General features: G+C 47.2%; 1 protein-coding gene across 1 annotated transcript in view; it reads left to right on the forward strand.

Annotated features, from left to right (window-relative positions):
• Positions 1 to 25,149, forward strand: part of LOC142006901 (cystathionine beta-synthase-like) — a 45,447-nt gene that overhangs the window by 9,409 nt on the left and 10,889 nt on the right. The window contains exons 3-11 of the mRNA XM_074983409.1: positions 9,026 to 9,160; positions 12,805 to 12,884; positions 14,349 to 14,480; positions 16,246 to 16,315; positions 18,510 to 18,601; positions 19,318 to 19,443; positions 21,307 to 21,391; positions 23,992 to 24,097; positions 24,771 to 24,842. Coding sequence (XP_074839510.1) covers positions 9,026 to 9,160; positions 12,805 to 12,884; positions 14,349 to 14,480; positions 16,246 to 16,315; positions 18,510 to 18,601; positions 19,318 to 19,443; positions 21,307 to 21,391; positions 23,992 to 24,097; positions 24,771 to 24,842 — 898 coding nt within the window. The remainder of the gene's footprint in view (positions 1 to 9,025; positions 9,161 to 12,804; positions 12,885 to 14,348; positions 14,481 to 16,245; positions 16,316 to 18,509; positions 18,602 to 19,317; positions 19,444 to 21,306; positions 21,392 to 23,991; positions 24,098 to 24,770; positions 24,843 to 25,149) is intronic.

Genomic DNA, 25,149 nt, shown 5'->3' on the forward strand with positions numbered 1-25,149 from the left:
CACAGGAGGCATCTGCTGCCCCCCTGCTCCCCGAACAGCAATGGAAGTGGGCAAGGTGACCAAGCTGCTTTGCTGTCCTGGCTGTACCAGTCTAGAGGAGGGGGCAGGACTGCTCAGTAACAATCATATTATATGCTGTAAACTGATACTGTATTTGCTGAATTCATTTGTATTTACTGAATTCATTTGTATTTACTTTCACTATACTGAAAATATGGAAAATGTAACTAAGAGATTAAAATGCCGGTTATTGAGTTTCTGCATGATAGAAAGCTGGATATGAAAGAGTTAAATATAATACAACTTCAGGTTTTTTCCTTATAAATTCATGATTTTTTTCATGCCCCCTACCCTACCAAAGCACAATTCCTAATACAATTTGCTGCGAAAAGATGCCAGCATTAACAATAACAGCTCCTCTCTTCCCACCCTAGGATGGAGGGAAGCAAATCTTCTCTTGAGTAACTAACACTTTTTCCAAGATAAATAGACTTGGTGACAGGTCAAGTTATTATTTACTGTGAGTTTCAGTGCATACTTGCCACATCCATCCAAATCAAGTACAACTAGGAGATCACAGAATCGTAGGGCTGGAAGAGACCTCAGGGGGTCATCTAGTCCAGCCCTATGCTTCAAGCAGGATCAACCCCTTCTAAGTCATCCCACCCAGGACCTTGTCAATCCGGGACTTAAAAACTTCTAGGGATGGAGAATCCACCACCTCTCTAGGCAACACATTCCAGTGCTTCATCACCCTCCTGGTGAAGTAGTTTTTCCTAATATCCAACCTACTCCTCTCCTTCTGTAACTTCAGACCATTGCTCCTTGTTCTGCCGTCCATCACCACTGAGAACAGTTTCTCTCCATTCTCTTTAGAGCTCCCCTTCAGGAAGTTGAAGGCTGCTATTACATCACCCCTCAGTCTTCTCTTCTGCAAACCTAAATAAGCCCAAATCCCTCAGCCTCTCCTCATAGGTCATGTGCTCTAATCCCCTAATCATTTTTGTTGCCCTCTGCTGACCCTGCTTCAGCATGTCCACATCCTTTTTATACTGGGGGCCCAAAACTGGACACAATATTCCACATGTAACCTCACCAGGGCCGAGTAGAGAGAAACAACCCACTTCTCTAGATCTGCTCACAGTGCTCCTCCTAATGCACCCTAATAGGCTATTAGCCTTCTTGGCTACAAGGGCGCACTGTTTACTCATATCCAGCCTTTCATCCACCATAATCCCTAGGTCCCTTTCTGCTGTACTGCTGCTTAGCCAGTCAGTCCCCAGCCTATAACAATGCTTGGGATCCTTCTGTTCCAAGTGCAGGACTCTACACTTCTCCTTGTTGAACCGTGTCAGATTTCTTTTTGTCCAGTCCTCCAATTTCATGGTCGCTGCAGCCCAGGTTGCCACCCACTTCTATTTCTCCCACTAGTTCTTCCCTGTTCATGTGCATCAGGTCAAGTTGTGCACGGCCCCTGGTCAGTTCCATCAGCACTTGTACCAGGAAGTTATCCCCAGCCTTCTCCGCAAACTTCCTGGATTGTCTGTGTGCTGCTGTATTGGTCTCCCAACAAATGTTAAAGATGAACTGGAAGGCAGAGGTTTGAATTGACTTGAGCCTGGATTTGTGCATTGAATGCGTGCACTAGCCACGCAGCTGCCAGGTTTTATCAAGCACCGCATGCGGCTTTTCTCACGGATGAGAGGGTCGCTGATTTCCCACATATGACCTGCCCCGAGCTGTGATGGGGGTTAAGGAATGTTGCAACACAAATCTTGGCATCTGAGGCTGTAATCTGTGAGTAACGAAGGTTGCCGCTTGGGTCAGGGGCTGGGGGAGTGCTGAAGGACGGGGTGAGGCCTAGCTGGGAGGTAGCAGTGAGGAGGTGCGGTGGGAGCCTGGCTCCTGCATTTCTATCCCCAGCAGCCACTGCATGCATTTGCCTCCTCTTCCTCACTGCTCCCTCCCCTCTTCAAATCCAGCAGAGGGAGCAGAGATGCTGCCTGCAGCCTACAAGGCAGAGGCCACCACCACCACACCTATGGTTGGTTGAGGAGCTGGTGTCACACCAGGTGCTTGAGGCCTACCAGCCCTATCTGTAACTACACTGGCGGGGAGGGTGGGACACTCAGCACAGAAATAAACTTCTAGCAGTTTTCCTTCATCTCCTCTCAAAATCTTGATTCACTCCCTGGCACTCTGCAGCCGAGTCAGGGGTTCTTGTCTCCACTGCCACTTTACGGGCAACTCTCTTGCTCAGGGTGTGATAAAACACAGCCCCCTTCGAGCCTGGCAAGTTACAGTGCTGCAAAGTGCCAGTGTAAAGAGGCTCCCAGTGCCGTTTGCTACTCCCCTCGCAGAGATGGTTTACTTAGAGCGCTGGGAGAGCTCTCTCCCAGTGCTCCTGCCGTGGCCACAGAGCCGCGTCAAAAGGCTGCCATGGCTGCGCTTTACATTTCGTAGTGTAGACGAAGCCAAACTGGATCATTCTGTTATACCATGTGAGACAAGGCAGGTGAGATAATAGCTGTTACTGGACCAATTTCTGCTGGGGAGAGAAACAAGCTTTCGAGCTACAGAGAGCTGTTCTGGGGTCAATACCCAGGGCTGGTCTACACTGAACACTTACATGGCCATAGCTACGTCTCTCAGATATAGATGGCTCAAAGTGGATGGAAGAAGTCCTCTGTTGACCTAGCTACTGCCTTGTTGGGAGGTGAGTGAACTATACTAACAGGAGAAAGCCCTGGGCTGTAGTGTTTACACTTAAGCAGTGCAGCGGTGCCCCGTAGCGTTCCAAGGATTAGAGGTAGCCCCAGAGTGTCCCAGATAAATGCAAGGGGGAACAGAGTTGGCATAGGTAGCTAACACCTGCTATGAAAGACCATCCACGGTGAGGTAGCTACTTAATGCCTCTGCAGTCATCGGGTAAAAAAGATTGTTGTAAAAAGCTATAAAACCACTGTTTTTATTGAGTTCATAATTTTCAGGGGCTAGCAAAGTTATGAATGTGTTATGCTTATAAGAAACATATGGGATCTTTTTCAGGGGAAAAGGCAATAGGTCACGTTTACTGAGATGACAGTAGAGAAGCAGTTAGAATATGCTTTTATGAAGACCCACCCTCCCTGCCACCCACACTCATGTCCTGCAGATGGTGAATAGTTTCCAGTCCATGGTGGCTCAAGTCAGTCTTACTGACCAGACAGGGCTGGCTGAGTGAGGCTTCCTCTGAGACTCCCCTGAGGCTTGGTTTGCAGGACTGAACCCAGAGTCCCAGGGCAAGAGCTTCCCTTCTAATACACAAGTTTCCATTTGAGTTTATGGGTTTTGCAGTGTCAAGCTGCAATCACCCACCCTTAGGAGGCCTTAATCTGTGTTTTTCAGAATTATACTTTGATGGTGATTGTCAAGCTGCCCATCCTTTCCTATCAGTCTTGGAGGGTCTGCCTATCTCCAAGGTTCCTCAGTGCTGCTAATTCAATTCAGCCTCAAGACACAATGCACATGTAGTACCCAGAGGCACTGAGACCTCATCATAGGGTGAGTGAAGTCTGTGCTCTACAGCCTCGCCTCAGAGCCAGCTGGCCTTATGGTCATGTGGTAGAGCGCAGGGCTTTAGCCCCTATTATTGCAGGTTCACTCCCTGGTGCTGGTGCCCTGGGTCTGTCAGCGTTACACATATTTCCTGTTATCTTCAAAGTTTCCACTTCTTGATCACATGGGCATCTGTAATGGCTTTCACTTCCACACATCCCCCACTCACACCCAACAACTGTACAGTTTCAGACAAGATCAGTAATTGCGAGAGGACATGACGTAGTTTGTGATGCAGATGAGAGAAACAACTTAATGCTAACAGGGAGCAAACATCTAATCATGAAAGAGAAATAGAAGCTACAGAATTTATAAGCAAGTCATTACATGAAATTATACATAAAACCAATACTATCTAAAATATACGTGTTTACTACAAATGTAAGTGTCCCAGCTCATCTTTCGAAGGTGTTTTGAGGATGAGAACTGAGAGGTCAGATGAAGAGTGGTTGCTTTTGTGACCAGTGTTTGCCCACAAGTGACGGGCTGTTTTTCTCTTGTATCATTCTTCTGTGCAAATTCATTCCAGGGTTTCATGGTTGGTCTCACTGTAAGCTTCCTGACTGTGCAGAAGCTTACCAAGCACCATGCAGGTGCTCAGGGCTTCAGTGAGGACAACCTGTCAAGGTGAGGAGAGTCACCTCTCTCCGCTGGCCCCTGTCTAGCCCTGGAATGGATCTGCTGCAGCTGAGGGAGACCTGGGGGATTCCTGTCTTCCTCCTGTACTCCCACCCTATGCCCCATCGCTGAGCCCTGTCTCACCTTCTGAACCCCTGGGCTCTATCCCACAACACATGAATTTTGTTGTGCGCACCAATATTGAGGTGATGTGTGACGTGGTGGTGGTGGTGCGTCATGTCACGTCCATGTCACACATCTCTTCAGTATTGGTGCATGTAACAAAATTCATTCTGCCCAGGCGTGGGGAAAAATTAGAGGCAACGCTGGCTTCACCCACATAGCTGCTGTTGTTGCTGCACTGACATGGCGTTGCATGGGTTTCAACGAGCCTTCTGGCATGTGTGATTTCACTTTCTGGGATAGCTTCAGTGAGGGCTCCTCTCGAAGGCCTACGTGTCCGTAACAGGTAAATAGTTCATGTTTTTGACAGCTGAGCTGGTCTTATAGCATATATTTTACTGATAAAGTAAATATAAAGGCAGTTACATTAGAAGTAGGTGTGAAAGCTGGGAGAAGTCGACAGGGTGGAACAGAGCAGGTTGTCAGGTCGCTCCGGCTCCTCCCACCACCGTGAGTGTGAGGGAGTGACTCCTGCTACCATCTTGCACCAGGTGTCCAAGTAATCCCCCAGGCCAGCCTGGGCCCCATCCATGGTGTGGTTGAGGTGCCTGCCACAGTGCCCACCAAACTGAGGGCAGTGGGGCGGCTACCCCAGAGTGTCCTATGGCTGGGATGGCTCTGGCCATGCCAGTGGGGGCAGGGTGGTACCTCAGAACTGGGATGACCAGCAGCAGCTGTGGAACTGCAGGAGGTGGACAGCTGCCTTCCTATAGAGACCAGTGCTGCACTCATCCCAGAGCTGCAGCAGCAGAACATCAGCAGGAAAGGTCCCCTCAGCATGGAGAAGAATGGGCCCTCACCACTGGGAAGCTCACTGCCCATGCTTGCTGTTTAGTGGCTAACCCTGTCTTGGAAGATCAGCTGTCAGGCTTGTCACTGAGGTTTGCAATGCTGTTCACAGAGGGCTGCTGTGCTGGGTCACACAGGGGACTTGGCAATGCAGAGGAAGTTGTGGATGCTTTGCATGGGCGGGGTTCCCACACCATATAGAGACTCTCCTTTGTCCCCCACATACCATCCCAAAGACTTTATCAACAGGAAGGGTATTTCTCATGGCTGCAAGGGCTGGAGGATAGCTGAGTGTGTTTCACTGCTATTGAGGCAAGGTGGTCTGGAAAGCTGTACGATGCCAGGACCTTCAAACACTCAGGCCTGTTTGGTGGAATGAGCAAAGGGGACATTTGCTCTTCGTAGCCTGGGGACATGAGCGGAGTTGATTCCATCTGCCGTTCCAGGAGACCCAGCTTTACCCTCTGACTCCCTGGCCCTTCACCGAGAGCTTTGACAAGAAAGAAGTTGCGTTTTAGCTAGATTGTGAGTGGTTGCCTAGTGGGAGCAGAGTGCACCTTGGGAAGGCTGAAGAAAAGGCAGAGCTGTCTCCTGGGAGGCTGGATGATGTGCCCCATGTGGTAACTGCCTGCTGTGTTTTGCACATCTGTGAGAGCAAAGGAGGGAGACCCTCAGTGAGGGCTGGGGGGAGGAGGTAGAGAGACTGAAGTGGGTCTTTGCCCACGAAAGCTTATGCTCCAAAATATGTTAGGCTATAAGGTGCCACAAGACTTCTTGTTGTGTCTGAATGTTATGGACAGCTGGAGAGGGCACCTCTGCAAAATGCCCCGTGTGGTTAGGGAAATAGTCAGGGATTGTGTTCCTCTGACTTTGAGGCCTGGGTGGTCATGAATAATGAAAACTTTGTATCCCAGGAAATGGCTGAAAGGTCTGTGCATTGATTTCAAGAGGAACTAACTGAAAGTCCAGGGTCTGGCATAGTTTTGTGTAAAAATACTGAAAATGACCTGAGAATTTCAAAACTGGGTAGTATTAGATTGCAAATCCCAGTGATGTTTCAACCTGGTGATATGGTGAGTAAGAGCTCTCAACCAGGCTTGCAACTGCTTCTAGTGCTTCACACTGACTCCGAAGCTCTAAGCTTCAGAGTGATGCACATAGAGTGACAATCCTGGAATGTTGTTATATAGATTAATGTGCTGGGATGAATGTTACACCTGATAGAACAGAGCTGTTTCTCAATGAATTGTTGTTGTTGTTTCTGTGCCTTGTCTCATCACTTGGGGCTGATGGCTCTTGTTCTTCATCTCCAAGTGTTTTTTATCATCTGCATCTTCCAAGATGATATGAACCTTCTTCCTGTCGTCCTTCAGCTTCCTGAACCATGTTTTCATAGGTCTTCTTTGTCTCTGTGCTAGGATTACTAGCTGATGTACTCTCTGGCCAACATATCCCAGAGCTCATCTCATATCATGCAGCAAAAGACATATAGGTAATAATTAAAACTACACAAAAAAAAATTACCAAGAACATAGGCCAAACTTATGATCAGTGTGATGGCTGAACTGTCAAATGCTTACACCCTGATGTTCTCCTTATCTAAGGGATTGATTCTTTGTAGCGTGTAGGCCATAGCTAGGTTGAGGTGCCGTGTTTGACATTTGGAACAAAATCTGCTCCAACGTAGCTGTTTGCCTCTGCATCATGTGCATTCAGTCCCTTTCCAGGGCCGTGCACTCCAGTCTGCCTTTTATGAACACCGCAGGAAACCATCCCTTCACACCTCTGTCTTGATAGCCCTTTATTGGGATACAGTCACTAGGTCCCTGAACAGTAGTAGCTTTTGCATCCCTTGGAGAATGGCCAGTCTTTTGGCAGGTGATAAGGCCCTCATGTGTGTGGCCTGTAACATTACAGGTGCTACGAGAAAACAGAAGAAGCAGACAGCTATTGTCCCACTCCTTGTCTCTCTGCTAAGGAATGCAATGCTTGTTTTCTCCCAGTTTGGGGGTTCCATTCCCATCCGTTCTTTTCCACTCAGAGGCTCATTTTGAGATAAGACGTTTTCCAGTGATATGAGACACCTGTATCCAAGACTGGCATTTGTGTGGGGGTGGAGGACGGTAGTGGCAGATTTTTAATTGCTTGTGCACCTCTGCAGGCTAACCACATGTTGGGAGTTATTACTAGGCAGCATGTTACCAGGAGACATAGAAGGGCCTGTTCACAAAGGCAATGGGCAAACTAGGAAGTTATGCAGTACTGCTATTTGCCAGGGTGTAGTCTCCCCAGCTGAGGCAGGTCTGGAAGGGAAAAACGAGCTAAAGGGGCAGCCTTACGTTCTCTTTTAGAAGCCCTGCTGATCAGAACAAAGTACATTGCAAAATAAACTTCCAGTAACTGGTGTGAATAAGGCGTTAACAGTGCTGTGAGAGTGACTGACTAAAAATAGTGCGCCTTTTGGAATGTCCCTCTGGCCTGATTTTTAGCAATTTACCTCATAAAATGTAAACCCTCAAAGTACATAGTCTGCTGATTTGTTTTCATAAGGGCGTTCCTTGCAGAGTAAGGTCCTAACAACTCAGCAGGAGTTAGGATGACATGAACTGGCTCTAAGATTGTAAATTTCTCCCTGTCTCCTCCCTTTTCTGTTCAGCAATGATCTCTATTATTGGTCTTCAGCAAATAAGGCCAGGTTCTGTTATCCGTTCCCTCACTGAGTAGTAGTTTACTCCACAAGTTGTTCTGGCCCTATTGACTTCAGTGAGGACTCTTGTAGAATAAGGTCCCAACACTCCTCCACCTGAAGCCATAGCAAAAGTCCCTTGGCTTCAAAGGAAGCATGCACTGGTTCTACAGTACTTCTCAGCAGGTGTAAAAGCATCAGAATCTGTGCCAGCGATAAGTATTTATTTAATCAGGCAGCATAGTAAAACTGTCCAAAAAGTTACTTTCAGAGCTCCACTGCTTTGTAAATCTACAAAAACATAGGAACAGTGGCACCAGAAAAGGCCAACGACCCATGCACTTAATCCTCCCATCTCTGATAGTGGCTGTTGTTAGATGGGAAGCACCTGCTCTGTGAATGTGTGACCCAGCCTAGTGATCATCGTGTGTCCAGAAATTAGATGACTATTAGCTCTTGAAACAAACTTAGAAATGTGTCACTTACTACAGGTTGAACCTCCCTTGTCCAACACCCTCCGGACTTGACAGGTGCCAAATGAGAGAATTTGCCAGCCCACGGGAGGTCAATATTGTCTAGCACATTACCGACACTTCCACTGCTTACTGGGCTCTCAGAAGATATTTAGGAGTAAATTAAAGCTAAGTAACAACACAGAACACTGAGAGCCAGGACTGGTGGCTGGAAACAAACTTGATGGGACCATGGGAAACTTGGCCGCACCCACGATAAGTGGTCATCCAGCTAACTAAAATCATGCTGGGTTATGGATGTTGCCAGACAAGAGAGTTCTGGATCAGCGAGGTTCAATCTATAGTAGAATTTCTCATTTAGCCACTTGAATTTCATTGAATTAAAAATGCTATTAAAATGTGTGTGGTATAAAAAAATAAAATCTCAGGTACCTGGCTCTTGGGCTGTAGGCCTGTGCCGCAGCTAATGATGTGTTTGGAGGCTTCTTAGAGGTTAATTACAATGACATGTTTTCTCTGCTCTTGGTGTTCGGCAAACGGTGAGAAGCAGTGAAAAATAAACATGTTTCTCTCATTCTGGAGTGATGGTTTTAGTATGTTCGATAAGGAGAGATTAGTTTGTATGTAGGGGAATTGGGTTTGGTCTTGTTTGTAATTTGGCCTGCCCTTCAAATTCTAGTGGCAAAATGTGAGTACTTCAATGCTGGTGGGAGCGTGAAGGATCGCATTGCTCTCAGGATGGTGGAGGACGCTGAAAGAGCTGGGATCCTACAACCCGGAGACACGATCATTGAGCCGACGTCAGGAAACACAGGTAGGAACTGGATCTGTAGTCCGCATTTGGACAGTGTGTTTATGAAACAGACAGCGGGGCTAACGGTTCCCAGGGGTCCCGGGCCAAGGGGGGGTGCCTAGCTCCGTGTCCTGGAAGGGGCTGGGCCAAGAGCAGTCAGCTCTTAGCGCCATGCTCACCATGGCGCTGGCACCCCACAGAGCTGTACGTAGCCTGAGCAGCATTACCATGGCACTTCAAAGGGGCCTGGAGCTCTGGCCATCGCCATTGCCAAAGTAGCAGCAGCCAGAGCTCCAGGGCCCTTTGAGATGCTGGGTCCAGGGGCAACTGCCCCCTTTGCCCCTTCACCTACACCCCGTCATCCATCGGCGAGTCTGGGAATAGATGGCCTGATATTGTGAAGGGAGAATGCAAGCTGCAGTAAAGAAGAGGGAAAATCAGGCTTGCTAAAGCTTTTCTCTTAAATGCAGTTTTCCCTTTTCTGCTGCCAATCAACCCCATCGGTTGCTGATGTATTCCTGTTTGCAGGGAAAGCTGGATGACGAAAACTCCCCCTGGTCTGATGCATAGTTGCACACATGTGCCCTACATGTTATGTGTGCCTCAGACTGGAGATTAGCCTCTGTCCATATAATCCTGTCTCTGTCCTCAACTCACCCACCCCCAAACTGTGCCTAGGTGTTGCAACACACCAGAGGAAGCAAGCACTTGAGTGATTTAGTGCTGAAATTCCTAAATAGGTTGAAACAACACCAAAGTGTCAAAGCTGCAGAGCCAGTGTGTGGTTAGCCTGTGTATGTAGTTAACAATAAGGCATCTAACAAAAAGATCTACAGGAGCTGGTGTACATGCAGAGCATTTCCTGGCTGCATAGTTGTGGAATAATTAGAAGTGGTTTTCACAGGGGAATTTCCCTGAATTCCCCCAGCCCAGGGGGTCTGTAACATGTGGCTCTGGAGCCTCCTACAGCTCTTTAAGGACTTCTTTGTGGCTTCCAATGCTATAATTGCAAAGTTTAAAAACAAAACAGAACAAAACGCCTGATTATTTTCAATAAATGGTGAATGTCTAAAAGCCCAGCAATGAACAAATCACATCTAAATAGCAAACAGTATGTGATCTTGAAATGGATATCTCCCTCTTTAATATGTGCAGTGCATTGTGGGGTATGATAATGTTTCTGTGTTTTGATCATATGCTAATAAAGTCTTGATTTTGAAAAGGAAGAGGAAGCTTGCAGCACTCCTGCTGTGAAGGGCAACATGCATTTTAAGAAAGAAAACTGAAATTAAATGTGAAGTTAAATTGGCATAATTGAAGTGAGTTCAGGAGTGAAAGTGAGGAAGATAGTGGTACACACACACACACACACACACACACACACACAAAGTGTGAGGTGATAAAATATGTAAAAGTTTGTGAACACTCTGCAGTAAACATGTATCTCATTACAAATCATTGGGCTTGTCTACACTATCACTCTCCTTCAAAGGAAGGATGGTAAGTACGGTGTTGGGAGTTTACTAATGAAGTGCTGCGAAGGAGGGTGGTAGTGTAGACAAGCCCATTGTGTGTGCACTGTTCTTAAAATAGGGGTTACAGAATGTATGGTTTGATGTTATTTATTAAGGACTTCTCTCGTATTCACATGCATGGAGGCTCTTGAATTATTCAGTTCTTTACCAAATTCGACAAAAATGACTCTTATTGCTATTTTGGTTACCAATCCCTGCCCCAGACAATTAATAGGCTTGGAATGATTAAAAATGTCAGCAAGTATTGATTTCAGTACACACAAAGGAAAAAGTATTTTCATCACTAATCAAAATGTACAGATAGGCAAAGTTTGTTTTTTGTGTTTGTTTTTAAAGATGCTGGAGACCTAATTATAGGCAACATCCAGTGATCTGGACTTTTGAATTAGGTTTGTTACCCAAAAAAAAAAAGAAAAATAGTAAAAGCATGTGGGATCAGATGTTTGAAAGCTCTTTACGTCGTATATTTTGACCTGTGGTGTTGACAAGTTGTCTTTTAAGAGCTATAAAGCTTTAACCTCTTGAATCTCAGTGTCTGTTGTCTGTAGTGTAAATCATTGTCTCATGTAAAAAAAAAACTTTGAAAAGGCTTAAAAATAAACATCGATACGATCCTGCAAAATGTTAAAAACAAATAAAAATCAAACTCTGCTGAGGCTACAAATGTATCTGTGTTTCATAGACTCCCAGGGCTGGAAGAGACCTCAGAAGGTCATAGAGTCCAGCCCCCACATCTTTCTCCACACGTTTTCTCCCACATCTGCCATAGTTAGCCTCAGTTGGCCAGAAACAAGCTAGGACCAGTTTGTGGTTGCAAGTGAAGGTGCAGGAGCTTTTCCCCTTTCTGTAGCTTGCACAAGAAGCAGGTACAGCTTGCCAGGGCTGCACCTTTCCTATTTTCCTGGTGGCGTGGCATGCAGTGCAGCCAGGGCTATGGGTCTGCTTCCCCTCACCCTCTTACCCCAGCAGGCCACACAAGTCCAGTGGAGTTGGTGGGGGGAGGATTAAACTGCAACCTACAGAAGGGTGTAAATGCTGCAGGGCTCAGGGAGGAATTCTGCACCCCTTGAGGCAGTGTTCCTCCCTCCACTTGCCTCAGAGTTCTGGGATTCCACCTCACCTCCAACTCTGGGCCATGTCTGAATGGTGCAACTGAGCTCAGAGTCAGGGCGTTCACAGGGAATTTCTTTGCTTTTCTCTTTCTGATGATTTGATCTAGATCAGTGGTTCCCAACCTGGGGTCCACAGACCCTGGAGGTCCACAAGGGTATTGCCGGGGGGTCCATGGAAAAAATATAAGAATTGCTAGAATTGGTTCATGGGGGTCTGCGATTGCGTGGGATCCTCACTAGTCAAAAGGTTGGGAGTCACTGATCTAGATCTTCACAGAACAACGCAAGCCATCCCGCAGCACCGTAAAGACTGAATATACTTTATTTGGTGATGAACCTTTGTGGGACAGACCCACTCTAGATCTAACGCTAAAGCTATATAAAGCTGCAACCTGGATGTATGCCTACGGCTGACATTTTGTGCAGTACACTGCAACAGAAATGCATGAAACAGAAGGAACGTGTCATGAATGTCCCGCACATCCCCTTGTACCAATTCAGTATCCAAAGCCTCGTTTACCAACCCCCTCCAGCGTGGGAACAGCTGGCCCCGTCAGTCATTCAGAGTGAAATCAGAGCCCAGATACACTTGGCCAACTGGCCACGGAGTGAGGCTGGCACATGGGCCGCTTTGTCCCACACGTTAGAGTTCGGGGTGGGCGGTGTGAAACTGCCTGAGGAGAGCAGAGAGCTCAGTGCAATTATGTCTTTTCCATGTCATAAAAACAACATATGTGGGAAAACAAGGGGCTGATGTTTTGCTAAGTGTGGAAAAATCATCCTGAGCCTTTCCAGTCCCTTCAGTTTCAGTAAGCACTCAAATTAGAGCCCCCTCCTACACTAGGAGTGCCAGAGAGCATGCAACAAATCTAAGAGGAGACATTGCTCTTTAGGTTATAAGTGCAAATCCAGGAGCTACATTGACCGAAGCGACAGATTGGCACAGGAGAATATGAATGTCAGTTGACCTTGCCAGATTCTGTCATTGAATAATTCCCTTTCTTCCCCCACTGCCTAGGCATCGGGCTGGCCCTGGTTGCTGCAGTGAAAGGCTATCGCTGCATCATTGTGCTGCCAGAGAAAATGAGCGTGGAGAAGGTCAGAGTCCTTTATGGTATTACGCTGAAATCTGAGGAAAGAGGAAGGTTCTCTCATTTGAGAACTAGGCAGGCCTGCTGACTGGGGTGGGGGAGCAACACAGGGGGCAGTTGCCCTGGTCCCATTTGAAGTGTGAGTAGTGCCGCTCCACGTGGCTGTGGGGGATCAAGTCTTGCAGTCCTGGCAGTGCTCTGGGTGGCTATCATTGGCCCCATCCTTTCTACTCTTGGCTCTGCCCCTTCCAGGGGTGTGGAGCTAGGACCCCCTCCTGTTTTGGCCTATTTGGAACTTGGGAATCCTTTCCTATATAGGGCAACAGTCCTACTTACGAGTAATGACGTATTTTTGTAGTTAAACAGAAGAGTTCTTTGGACAATGAAGTGGGCCGTGATCCTCTGACTGATTATCTCGTGTCAGCGATGTAGCTAGTGCAACGTAATAGCCGTAAATGGTACATTTCTGTGCAGAGATGATGCAATTTTGTGTCTCTGCCTGTGTGTGTTGGTTAGAACAAAGGAGGGGTATGCATGGCTTCTTAGCTCTTTTTCCAGTTCTGTGGCTAACTTTTTGTGTAACTTCTGGCACTTAAACTCTCTCTGCCTCCATTTCCTTCTATGTGAACTGACCTTACTCCTGTGAGGTAACTGGAAATGTTAACCAGATTTCTCAAGATGGTGGAAACCCCATCAAGGTGACAGAAATTTCACATGACCTTGTGAGAGTTCCAGTATTCAGGGCAAAAATTTCACAACGTCACTTTGCAAGACTTTGGCAATCATTGAATTCAGACCTGAATCACAGCCCTGCCTTGGCTCAAGCCTCAGCTCTAACCTAAACCTAATCTGGATCAATCTTCAGCCCTACTGTAATAACCCATGCAACAAATGATCAGAAACTCTGGAGCTCTAATACCTGGCTCCCCTCTGATCACCCCTAGACAACAGTTTCTTTCTTGTTGTAAACACTCATTCTTGACTACTCTGTTCCTGTGCTTAAACCCACTTTGCTCTACTTGGACCCTGGGTCTGTGCCAGAGCTGCCCAGTCCATGATGTATGTTGGAGCAGCCTTGGGAATGCTCTAACATGTGCTTCACTCCACATGGCCCCTAGAAACCAGAAAATAGCAATAGTGCTGTAGATTCTGGGCATGTTCCAAGCTACCACTTGGTTGTAGAAGCTGGAATCCTTATGCTAGCTTTGCCTAAGCTGGGAAGTCCCTCTGTACCTACCAGTATTTTCAGGAGGCGTTTCTAATCAATGTAAAGGCTCATTATACTGCCAGAAAGATGTAAAACAATATTACTGTGACTGAAAATCAAGCATTGTACCTCTAAAACCCTCAATGTTAAATGGTGCACCAATGCAAAACCCAGTCTGGCTTTTGATCCTAACATGAACCTGTGGGTTCAGATTATCAGCAGTACACTAAAGCTGATCTCCTACATATGCTTTTTGATTTCCAGGTTGATATACTGAGGGCTCTTGGCGCGGAGATTGTTAGGACACCGGCCGCAAAGTTTGATTCACCTGAGTCTAATGTTTCTGTTGCTCAGAGGCTGAGATACGAAATCCCAAACTCCCATATTCTGGACCAGGTAAATTCAGTTACTTCTGAGGTTCTCTCTAAAACTGGATTGTGCAGGGTTGCCCAGGTCAACTCACCTTTCATGTTGTGCTACGCACACATCTACACTTCTTGCCACTGCATTTCTTCTCCCAGAAACTGGTGTTTTGTTTTTATGGCACATATGGTTTGACGTCCCTTCCTTGAAGCCCTGAGCTACAAAAACATAGTAAGAGGCATGTTTAGAGCTTGTGGAACCTGTGGCAAAGTTGGCGGGGGGGAGCAGTTTGAGCTCCTTTTGGTCCGTTTCTATCTGAAGAGTCTTCTGGCACCACTTTAAAGAACATTTTTACACTCGAGAAAGGTTCCTGAGTTGCAGCACTGGAAAATACATGCTGCATATAGGCTCACAGTGAAGGTCAAACAAAATGTTTGTAGTAACCCATGCTACAGAATGGAAAGTGGTGATCTGAGTGCCTGCCTTGTTGTTCCATCAGTTAATGTATCGGTGTAGGGGATCACCTGCTCAGGGACTGTATGTTCCTGCATACAAGGAGGGAGAGGTTAGTGTAGGCTTCTTTTCTAGATGATCCTTGACCTTCCCTTGAGATTTGTGAAGGAGCATCCAAGAGGTGGCACAGGCTCCTGGAGGAGAGAGCCTGGGGCTGGGAGTCAGGCACTGCTGAAATCTGCTCCTGAATTTCTGATGCTTCACTGTGCAAAAAATCTTTTTTTTGTTTTGTTTTTCTTTTTTAAATAATTCACGTTGGGGCTTTTCTTTGCCCAGTGGATTATGAGTTTTTTTGGGTGCGCTCTAGTCTCATTTGCAGGCTTTTTCTCTACAAACATATGGATTCAAAACTTATTTTTTTAAAAAATAAAAGCTCAGATTCTCAGGGAATGGCTGGTTTTCAAGTGTGAGAGCTTTAAGGAAAGCACCAAATATTACAGGAATTGGTACCCTGGCTACCAGAAACACCCACGCCAGCCCTGCACCAGTTGTAGGGCTCAGAACTGTGGGAGCTGCTTTCTTTCCCTCACAGCCTCGCCCTACATCCTGTGAGGCAGCTATGAGCACTGGTCCTCCAGAAGCGCAAAACGGGGTGGCCAGGCCAGCAGCGTAGTCGGGCCTAGATGGAATATGTCTCAGTAAGGCACAGGGGTTTTACCCCCATGAACACCCAGCAGTGGCGAGGGATCAGATCTGTGGAGAGGAGGCACAAACAACGTCTGTTCTATAGTGTCATGGCGATCCTATGAGTCTGATTTTTTTCCCTCAGGGCCCCCTCATGCCTGCTGCTGGTCTCCGCTAGTGCGATGCCTCCTGAATTCATGTGCTCGAACACTGAAACCCCCCACCTGCCCACCCTCCCACTATGCCCTCAAGCAGCTCTTCCTCACGCCCATCTTCATTGGGGTCTGTCTATTTTGTTTTCAGTCAGGAAGGGATGTGCTACCCAACAGCACACCTTGCCAGCACCTAGTTTGCTACCAGTGTCTGTCTTGGGAGGGGAGGTTGGGTTGGATTTAGGGGCATAACTGGGAACAATGTTCCTGGATTTCTGTGTAGTGCCTCTCCGGAGAACACGTCGCACATCGAAGTAAGGCCCAGGGCACGGAGTTGCTAGACTACGAGGCCTCTCTCGGTGGGCCTGCCTGGAGCACAGTGCAACGTTGCACAGAAACAGGAAGGGGCATTTATGCCTCATGTAATCCTTGTCAGTAGTAGTTCTGAGCTCAGTATCTGACCCCTCCTGTTAACCATTATATACGCTGTTCTCTGTTGAAATAAACAGTACCGAAATCCCAGCAACCCCCTGGCTCATTATGACACCACCGCTGAGGAGATCCTGGAGCAGTGTGAAGGTACTGTTTGTTCTGTCTTGGTCACAGCTTGCATAGACCTTATCAGTCTGAGGGGAGGTTTCTGTCCCTTTATGGGCTTATTTATTTCAGTGCATAGAAAGGCCTAAAAAAGGACTTGGTAAGTACAGGAACCCTTGACATAATTTTAAATAAACTCTAAAGGAGCAATATGGGGTGACCCTTGAACATTTCTCCACCCTTGAAATTACAAGTCCCTTCTGTTTTTGGAAACCTGGCAAAAGGGGTGAGCAACATGCCCTGAGGCGAGGGTGACCGACCATAGGTCCTGTTTTGTCTGGGAGAGTCCTTTTTTAAAGCTCTGTCTTGGCCATGCTGACTTATTTGGCAGTTTGTGCTTCCAGTTCAGTCAGTCAATGACAGGCCATGGGACAAATGCCCATGTTTGTCAAAAAAAAAAAAAAAAATTGTGTGTGGGGTGGGGCACAGCTGGAGGAACATCTGGGCTGGGGTGTGAGCAGAGATGGCAGCTCTGTGAGGTGGGGAGGAAGAACTTTTCTTTTCTTGTGGGGGGCAGCAGGGCTGGAGCGAGCCCTACCATGAGCCCCAGCCTTTGGGGAATACTGTCACCCTATCTAGTATGCGCATCACTGCTTGCCAGAGCTCTGCCTGCACCCTGTGTGGGGAGAAGGGTTCAGGTGAGGTGCTCGGCCCAGCCCTGTGTGAGGAGGGACTTGGGCCAGGCCCCTAGGGTGGTGGGAAAAGGCTCAGGCCATCACCATAGAGGTGTGGGCAGCCGGCCTGGCATGGTGCCCTATTTTCCCTTTGGGGATTATGGTCATCCTACCTAAGGCTCAATCCATTTGGGCTAATTGCGACCCTGGGAGGGTGCAAATTGGAGAGGTGGGTGAATCCCTCCATGGAAACAGGCTAACCAGAAGTCTCCTCTCGCTCGTAACCAGTGAGGCTGCAGTTTCCTGCCTCTAATGCACCCAACAGTGACACAGGTGCAGTGGAAGTGCCCGGGGGGGGGCACAGGTGTCTGGACCTTGGCCCCATCCCTGTTCACCACACAGCACCTCCCAGGCCTGCCCCTGCACTGATCATCTCCCTGAGGCCTTGCCCTCACACCGTTCCTTTGCCCTGACCCCACACCATCCATCCTCCCCAACGCCACACCCCCACTACTTCTTCCTCTGAGGCCCTGCTCTCATACTGCCCTGCCCCATATCCCCCCCGGCCTTGCCCTTCTCATCCCCTTTCCTCTGTTGCTCTCCCTTACAGCTAGCGTAAAGTGGGATGGCATAGCTTTAAAAGGGGAGCATCCTGGCTCCTGGGCCCTCTTGTTCTGGTGCCCCTCCTGTGACAGAAAGGCACAGGGAACGTAAGCAAATAACGTCCATGCTGGATGACACAGAGGAGGCAGCCATGGTTCAAGGCCCCCCTGGGAATGACACTCCAGATACGTAACCTGCCTACAGGAGCTGATCTGGAAAAGTCATTAGTAAATTAAAATAGATCGGGACTTTGCCAAACCTGCAGAGATTATTCCGTCTTCATTTGATGGCTTGAGCAGGCAATAAAAGAATTTCAGTCATTGTCTACATAGGCAAAAATGGGTCCCATCACCAGTGGCAGAAAGAGGGGAAGGTGTAGTGAAAACAGGGCTCAGGGGTTTGAACAAGGTTCGTCAACAGTGATGGCAAGAGACCCTGAGCCCTGCCTCTGCTATAACACTGTGATTGGTAGCTCGGGCAGCCACCAGTCATGAATTAGGTCTCATTGCTGCCAGTGCAGTTGCAACCTAAAACCCTGAGGACCTGGTTCTTCCACACTTTCACCACTTTTACGCCGTCGTAATACGACTTCAGTGGATCTATTCCCAGGTTAGGTTGGTGTCATCAGCGCAGAATTAGGCTCTCTATGTTGCTGGATGCTCAAGCCAGCTAAACCAATGTGTGCTGTCATTAACAGGTCTGCAGAATTCCAATATATTTCTGTCCAAAAGGAAGGAGTTGCAAAACCAACCGTCTATTGAAGTAGAAGGGGGTGAAGCTAATTAGCATCTCACAGCACTGCAATGTTTCTCCCCACTGGCATGAAGCGTGTCCACTTTTTGACATGCACAATTTCTCTGGGTGCCAGAACCTTTGTAAATTGCCTATTGATAGAGCATGACACAAGAAAGCAATTGTTTCCATTCACTCTAAATGCTTCTCACTTCCTTTAATTGCAGGCAAGGTCCACATGGTGGTGGCTGGAGCTGGCACAGGGGGCACCGTCACTGGCATTGGCAGAAAGCTGAAGGAGAAGTGCCCAGGATGCAAAGTAGGTAGAAAGACTGAACCGTAGCTACTAAGCTACCTTTTGTTTTTCTGCCCTTTCCTCCAACTGGTGAAATGCCCTTGAAGTCACTGCAGAGCAATGCCAGTGACTGACTGCTAGCATATCTGCTGCTGATAGAACCTGATTATTAGAAATCTGCTTTGCTGCTTTTTCACTACTATGAAGTGAACAGATACAGCTCACTGTTGATGGTAACAGCTTCCAGCTACTGTCAACAGGAAGTGGATTCAAATGAATGATGTAGAGCTAAAGGGTTCTGTACGCTGTTCTCTATCAGCTGTGAGCTTGTGCAGCCACTCAGGAGAGATTCAGAAGCACCCCAGCTGACTAGCAGAGCATCCATAGCTAGGTTTTGTGTTTCTACTGGTGACGCACTTTCAGACATGCTTCGGTGCACATACAAATTTATTCTGAGTATGAATGGAAAAGGCTAGTGGGAACATTGCTCCACAGCCCCATTGCTCCAGACTTTCAGTTCCCTACTACACATCTAAGATTAAATTGTGAAGTTGATCAGATGGAAAACTTCCAGGAGAAAAGGCACCAGTGGACAGGAATGTTCGTACATCCTGTGGGAAGTAACAGGTGTTGCGGCCAAATATGGTTATCTAACCACAGGTCATTTTTTTCACTGTTGATGTTTCTGCTTCACTTTTCCTACTTTTTGGTGTGGCTAGCAAGTGCTTCTTCCCTCTCAGATTGTTGGTGTAGATCCCGAAGGCTCGATTGTCGCTCTGCCCAGTGAGCTGAACACAGCCCAGGATGCCACGATGGAAGTAGAGGGCATTGGACATGACTTTATCCCAACTGTGCTTGACAGATCAGTACGTAGCATTGTGACATGAAATGGGCTCTGGGAAGCGGGGTGTCCTGGCTCTTGGACCAAAGTATCCCCACGTTCAGAAGTGTTCAGCTCCAAGGCCCAGTTCAGGCCCATCTCTAGCTGTTGAAAGTTATCTGAATTAGTTTCCAAGGCAAAAGAAGCTAGAGATGGCGACTCTGGACCCACAAAGATGTTGCGTCATTCCTCATAAATCTCACCTAAATGGACTTCAGGGAGGACCAGAAATGTGCTGCAGCTTTACAAACTTTTAGGCAGTTTTTACAGCCTTATTAATAATAGTCATGGATGGGTTGCAATGGTGCTTTTCATTAGGATTGTTGTTTAGCATCTGAATCCTAGTGCAGCCTAAAGCTCTCACCAGGGCTAGGAGCCGATAGTGCTAGGCACTATATCCATGGAGTTAGGGTTAGGGCAGCCAGTGTTGGAGCCCATGATGCTACAACTTACCTGCCACTGGTGCTAAGACTAGGCCTACACCAAAGAGGAAGGTCGAATTAAGTTACACAATTCCAGTTACGTTAATTAAGTAGCTGGAATCGACCTACTTTCATTTGAGTTTACACACGGCCCCGAAGGGGCAGAGGCGCCCCATGAGTTTGGTTTAGCACATCCCTACCAGACATGCTAAATTGAATTCCGAAAGATTGACCATGACAGTGTGGATCTTCCCCGTAGTGAAGACATACCCTGCGTTAACTTTATTGTAGCTATCGTGGGCATGTCTTCACAAGCTGCACTCCCACCCCTGCCATGCCAGAGTAGCTGCACCTATGGACTAGTCATTGATCTAGCCCAGGAGAGTGTACAGTCTAAAAGACACAGCAGACAAACAGAGACCATTATAAACAAATTGCCAAAAGTACAACATAACCTCATCTCACTTCCTCCTTCACACAGCAACTCCCTTGCCTGCCAGTCTGACCTGTATCCAGCTGCCAGTCAAAATTCATCACAAATTCTTCTCTTAGCTGAATGTCCTCCTTCCCCACCTCCCACAGGAAACCATTCAGGCTTGTTTTCCAAGTGGCACACAAAACCAGAACCTCAGGTGTGAAGCCCTTCACGTTTAAATGTGGTTGAGCAACAGCCCTTGAATTTGAGTCCATGCCTAGGGCTTTAGCCGGAAATCTCCACAAAAGTACTTGGCGTCACAGGCACCTCTGATTCTCCCCAGGAACCTTAGCTTAATTCTGACCCAGACTAGGATCTAAACACCGCTTCCTCAGCCCACCCCCACTCAAACCACATCAGACACTAGCAAGTTTACTTCTGCCGAGTTTGCAGGAGTATACGAGGCATTAATACGGGTAAAATTCATGACACCAGATGCCGAGGATGAAGCCTACTGGGGTTTTGTCATACGTATTCATTTTCAAGCCCAGCAGAAAGCAATTTGACACCAGCGGGGTTGACAGCTGCCGCAGGCCCAGGGGCAAGGTGGGAAGGGGGCCCAGCTCCACACCCGAGAAGAGGGGGTGGGGACAGGGCAGGGGCTAATGAACTCAGCCCTCCGCACTGCCAGGACAGCTGTGTTGCCTTTCCCCAACCCCACTCCCTCACAGCTGTGCAAAGCAGAACTGCCACAGCACATCAAATGTGCCTGGAGCTCCAGCCACCACCACAGCCAACGTAGCACTGGCAGCCAGAGCTCCAGGGCCCTTTGAAACACAAGGCCCCAGGCAACTGCCCCCGTTGCCTCTCCCCCATCAGTGGCTCTGTGTGACAGTGATAGAAGCTGCAGGTGCTCAGCACCTCATAAAAGCAGGCAGCAGAATGCACCCAAGACATGGAGCCCAACCTAACGTTTCTAGGACCCTAAAATCGTTCTGTTCCCTCCTTTCAGGTGGTGGATCAGTGGTACAAGTCCAATGACACGGAGTCCTTTCTCATGGCTCGCAGGCTGATTAGAGAGGAAGGGTTATTGTGTGGTAAGTTATTGAGGACTCTTGTACCTATTCATACACAATTTTAATACTATCCTGCAATCATTTTAGACTAGAAATCTCTCCAGGGCAGGTAGTGTCTGTGTGTTGTTTCTTGCACGGTTCTGAGCACAGCCTCAGTGAGATACTGCTGGGGCTGGATCCTGAGCTGGTGTGAGTTGCTTTCAGTGGAGCAACAATGATTTATAGAAGCCCTGCATCTGACTCATGCTAGCTAATTGTAATTTCATTTCACGGTCACATTTTTGTAGAAAGATGTAGCTGGGGCTACCTCTTTTGGGGTGCAGTGTCACATAAACTAAGTGGAAAGACCAGTGGAGTTCAGAGCAAGGCATATGGACTAAAACTGCAGCTCCACTAAGGGCTTGTTTGAGCCAAGGGGTAGGATGACGTTCTGGAAATTTGATTTCTCGGAGCTCGATTTAGCAGGTCTAGTAGGGGCAGACTAAATCAACTGCTGCTTGCACTCTTGTTGTCCCCAGTACTCCACAGGGTCCCTAGGAGTAAGGGAAACTGACAGGAGAGTTTCTCTCATCAACCCCCTGCACTCATAAGTCAGACTAACTTATGTCAACTCCAGCTAACGTAGCTGGAGTTGCATGACATAGTTTGACTTTGTCCCCTAGTGTAGACCTGCACTACGTCTGCTGTAGGAGGTTATATTAGCTACCTTTGAACAGTTGCCATATGATGTTGTTGGTGCAAGGGTTGAGGCAGGATGTTTCAACAGGTACTATTCAAGCATGCTGCTCTTAACAGCTTTCTGGTTAAAGTTCTTAGGAGAAACTGAGCTTTCCAAAAAGAGCAGTTGTCCTTGTGCAAATGCTGCTTACAGATGTACTTCAGGGCCTCAGTGCAACTCTCCGCCCTGACCCAGGAGCTCACAGGTGAAAATCCGTGCTGGCCAGTACATGGGCTCATGCTGATAGCTAAAGAAGAGGAAGAGAAATCACGATTGCCATTGAAGTCACAGGAACTGCAGGGGCTCGGCACCTTTGAAAAATGATGTCTAAGTAAGGATTTAGGTGCTTAATTTTAGGCACTGAAATCTGAAAATATTACGTTGGTGTATATAAAACAAACCAGTGTTCATAGAACACTTTAAAGACTAACAAAATAATTCATTAGGTGATGAGCTTTTGTGGAGCAGACCCACTTTTTCAGGTCAGATGAGGAAGTGGGTCTGTCCCATGAAAGCTCATCACCTAATAAATTATTGTGTTAGTCTTTGAAGTGTGACAGGACTTCTGGTTTGGTTTGGTTTGTTAGAATACAGGCTAACATGGCTACCTCTCTGTTGCTATTGGTGTATATGTAATACAAGTGTGTATGTAATACTAGTGTGTAAGGAGCATATATTAAACGGTATTTTGGCCCCTGACTCCCATTGATTCCAGTGAGCGATGGGCACATTCGTACCTTTAAAAAGCTGGCCGTAAGTGTCTTCTGACACTCAGGGTTGTCTTAAGAGAGAGATTTCTGCCTTTTTAAGGGACAGGGTTGGCAAATCAAAAGAAGATTGCCACATAAACGATAAAATAACAACCTGTGACTTGACTTACCTCTTAGTGTCTGAGATTTTAGGTAGTATGCAACCATATAAGCACCTTTTTTTGTACTTGCTAGAGCATAGCTAGCTCACAAAACTGAATTACTGCAACTCAGACATGCACAAATTGTCACTTACTCTCGTTACTCCCAAGTATCACATTCCCTACTATAACTCCTTTTGAGGCCAATGGAGTTATAGCAAGACCTAATTGGTTCAGAAATCCAAAGTGCAGATGGGCTGAGGACTATTATCACCCTTAGTCCTTTCTATCTTGATATATTAGTAGGTAGGCCTTTTTTCAGTTACAGACAGGCAAACAAATACATACACTCTATCTCTGTCTCTCCTTCTTGGGTGGCCCCCAGATGCCATCCCTGGCTGTTATCTCAGGTATCACTGCCATTTTAATTTTCCATTTTTTTCTACCATTAATTTAAAGTGCATTAAGCAGCCGTACAATGCGTTAGCTCAGCCGCGCTGGTGTGCGACATGTTCTCTGGCCTGACACAACAGGGACAGCAGCAGTGCAAGTTTCTCCCAGCCACCCTGCCCCTCACCTGAAAAGGCCACTTCAAAGGTTGGAAGGGAGTTGGTCTCACTGGCTAGACTCTCACAGACAGGAAACCAGTGGGAGTTTGCCAGTTTTGAGGAACGGGGGTTATGCCCTACCAATCCGTGTCCTCCCTATAGACATTGCTCACAAAATGAAGATGGTGACATTTGTGATGTGGACATTAGCTGGACTAGGATCACTGCTCACGTAGTCCGTTCAACAGCCCTTGCCTGCATGTTCTCCTTTGGTCACTGCCTCCTCTCCTGTACAATGCAGTGGTTTCCTTACTGGAGTTATGACTGATCCCAGTCAGAGGAGGATCACTCTTGAAAAGTTCAGCTTCCCATTACCAAACCCCGATCCCCAACTATGCCCTGCCTGTCACTGCCGGGGCATTAGCCTAGGCTGCTCTGTGATGATATGTTATGGTCGCCTGTACTGCTAGCTCTTGTGTGTGTCTATTTGTTGTCCCTGTGTCAGGTGGCAGCTCCGGCAGCGCGATGTCAGTTGCTGTGAAGGCTGCCAAGGAGCTGAAGGAGGGTCAATGCTGTGTTGTCATCTTACCCGACTCTGTCAGGAACTACATGTAAGACTCTTCTTCTGTAGTACTTCCTACCTGCTGTGCTCCCAGAGTTGAGAGCATGGCAGAGTTTAGTTGTAGCAATGTCAAGGACAGTCGTGGACCAAATGAATAAGGTGGCCATACAAAAGCTTTGCTGTCGCAATGCCAGTTATTCTCTGTGGCAGTGGGGAAATTACCTGTCAGTCGTCAGTAGAGGAGGAAATATTATGGACCTGTTTCACTGCTCTGTTTTGTCAGTGTAACACCACTGAAAGCAGGTAAAAGTTAATCGACAGTTATACTACTGTAAAGCTGGAGTGGTGAATGAGACCAATGAGTTGGTTTTGCTTCCTCGTGGGGGCCGTTGGAGTCCTCAAATGGATATGAACATAGGAGCGTAAAATGTTACAGTGTAGTGGTAAAAGTCAGAACACGTGGATTTTATTGTACCCGTCACTAACGTGCTCCAGGAAAAATCATCTAGGCTAAAATTTTCAAACTTGGTGCTTCAGCTTTGGTACCTAAATAATTGGGGTAAATTCACCTGCACCTCCCATTCTCTTCCAAAAGGGTCAGTAGCAGCTGATTAGGAGCCCTGGTGAAAAGCTAAGACCCAATGCATTTTTTTTGAAAATCCCACAGTTTCTTGCTGGGGGCATTACAGACTTCTCCCTTGTTCTTTGCTTATGATTTCTAGGTCCAAGTTCTTGAATGACAAGTGGATGAGCAAGAATGGATTTCTAAAAAATGTCCAGGAGCACAAGCCTTGGTAAGGTTATACTCCCTTCTACACAAACTGCACCCATCAACAGGGAAATCTTGACTTCAGTGAGGCTTTTGCTATATCTCACACAACCTACTCATAAGCAAAATAGGGAAATACAATCTAGATGGAGCTACTATCAGGTAGAAAACCGTCATCTGAGAGGAGCTATCAATGGTTCACAGTCAAACTGGGCGTGCATAACAAGCGTGGTCCCACAGGCATCAGTTCTGGATCCAGTTCTGTTTAATATCTTCATCACTGATCTAGGTAATGGCATAAACAGTATAATTAAGAAGTTTGCAGAGGACAA

Source organism: Carettochelys insculpta, chromosome 1 (genome assembly GCF_033958435.1).
Source record: "Carettochelys insculpta isolate YL-2023 chromosome 1, ASM3395843v1, whole genome shotgun sequence".
Classification (NCBI taxonomy): domain Eukaryota; kingdom Metazoa; phylum Chordata; order Testudines; family Carettochelyidae; genus Carettochelys; species Carettochelys insculpta.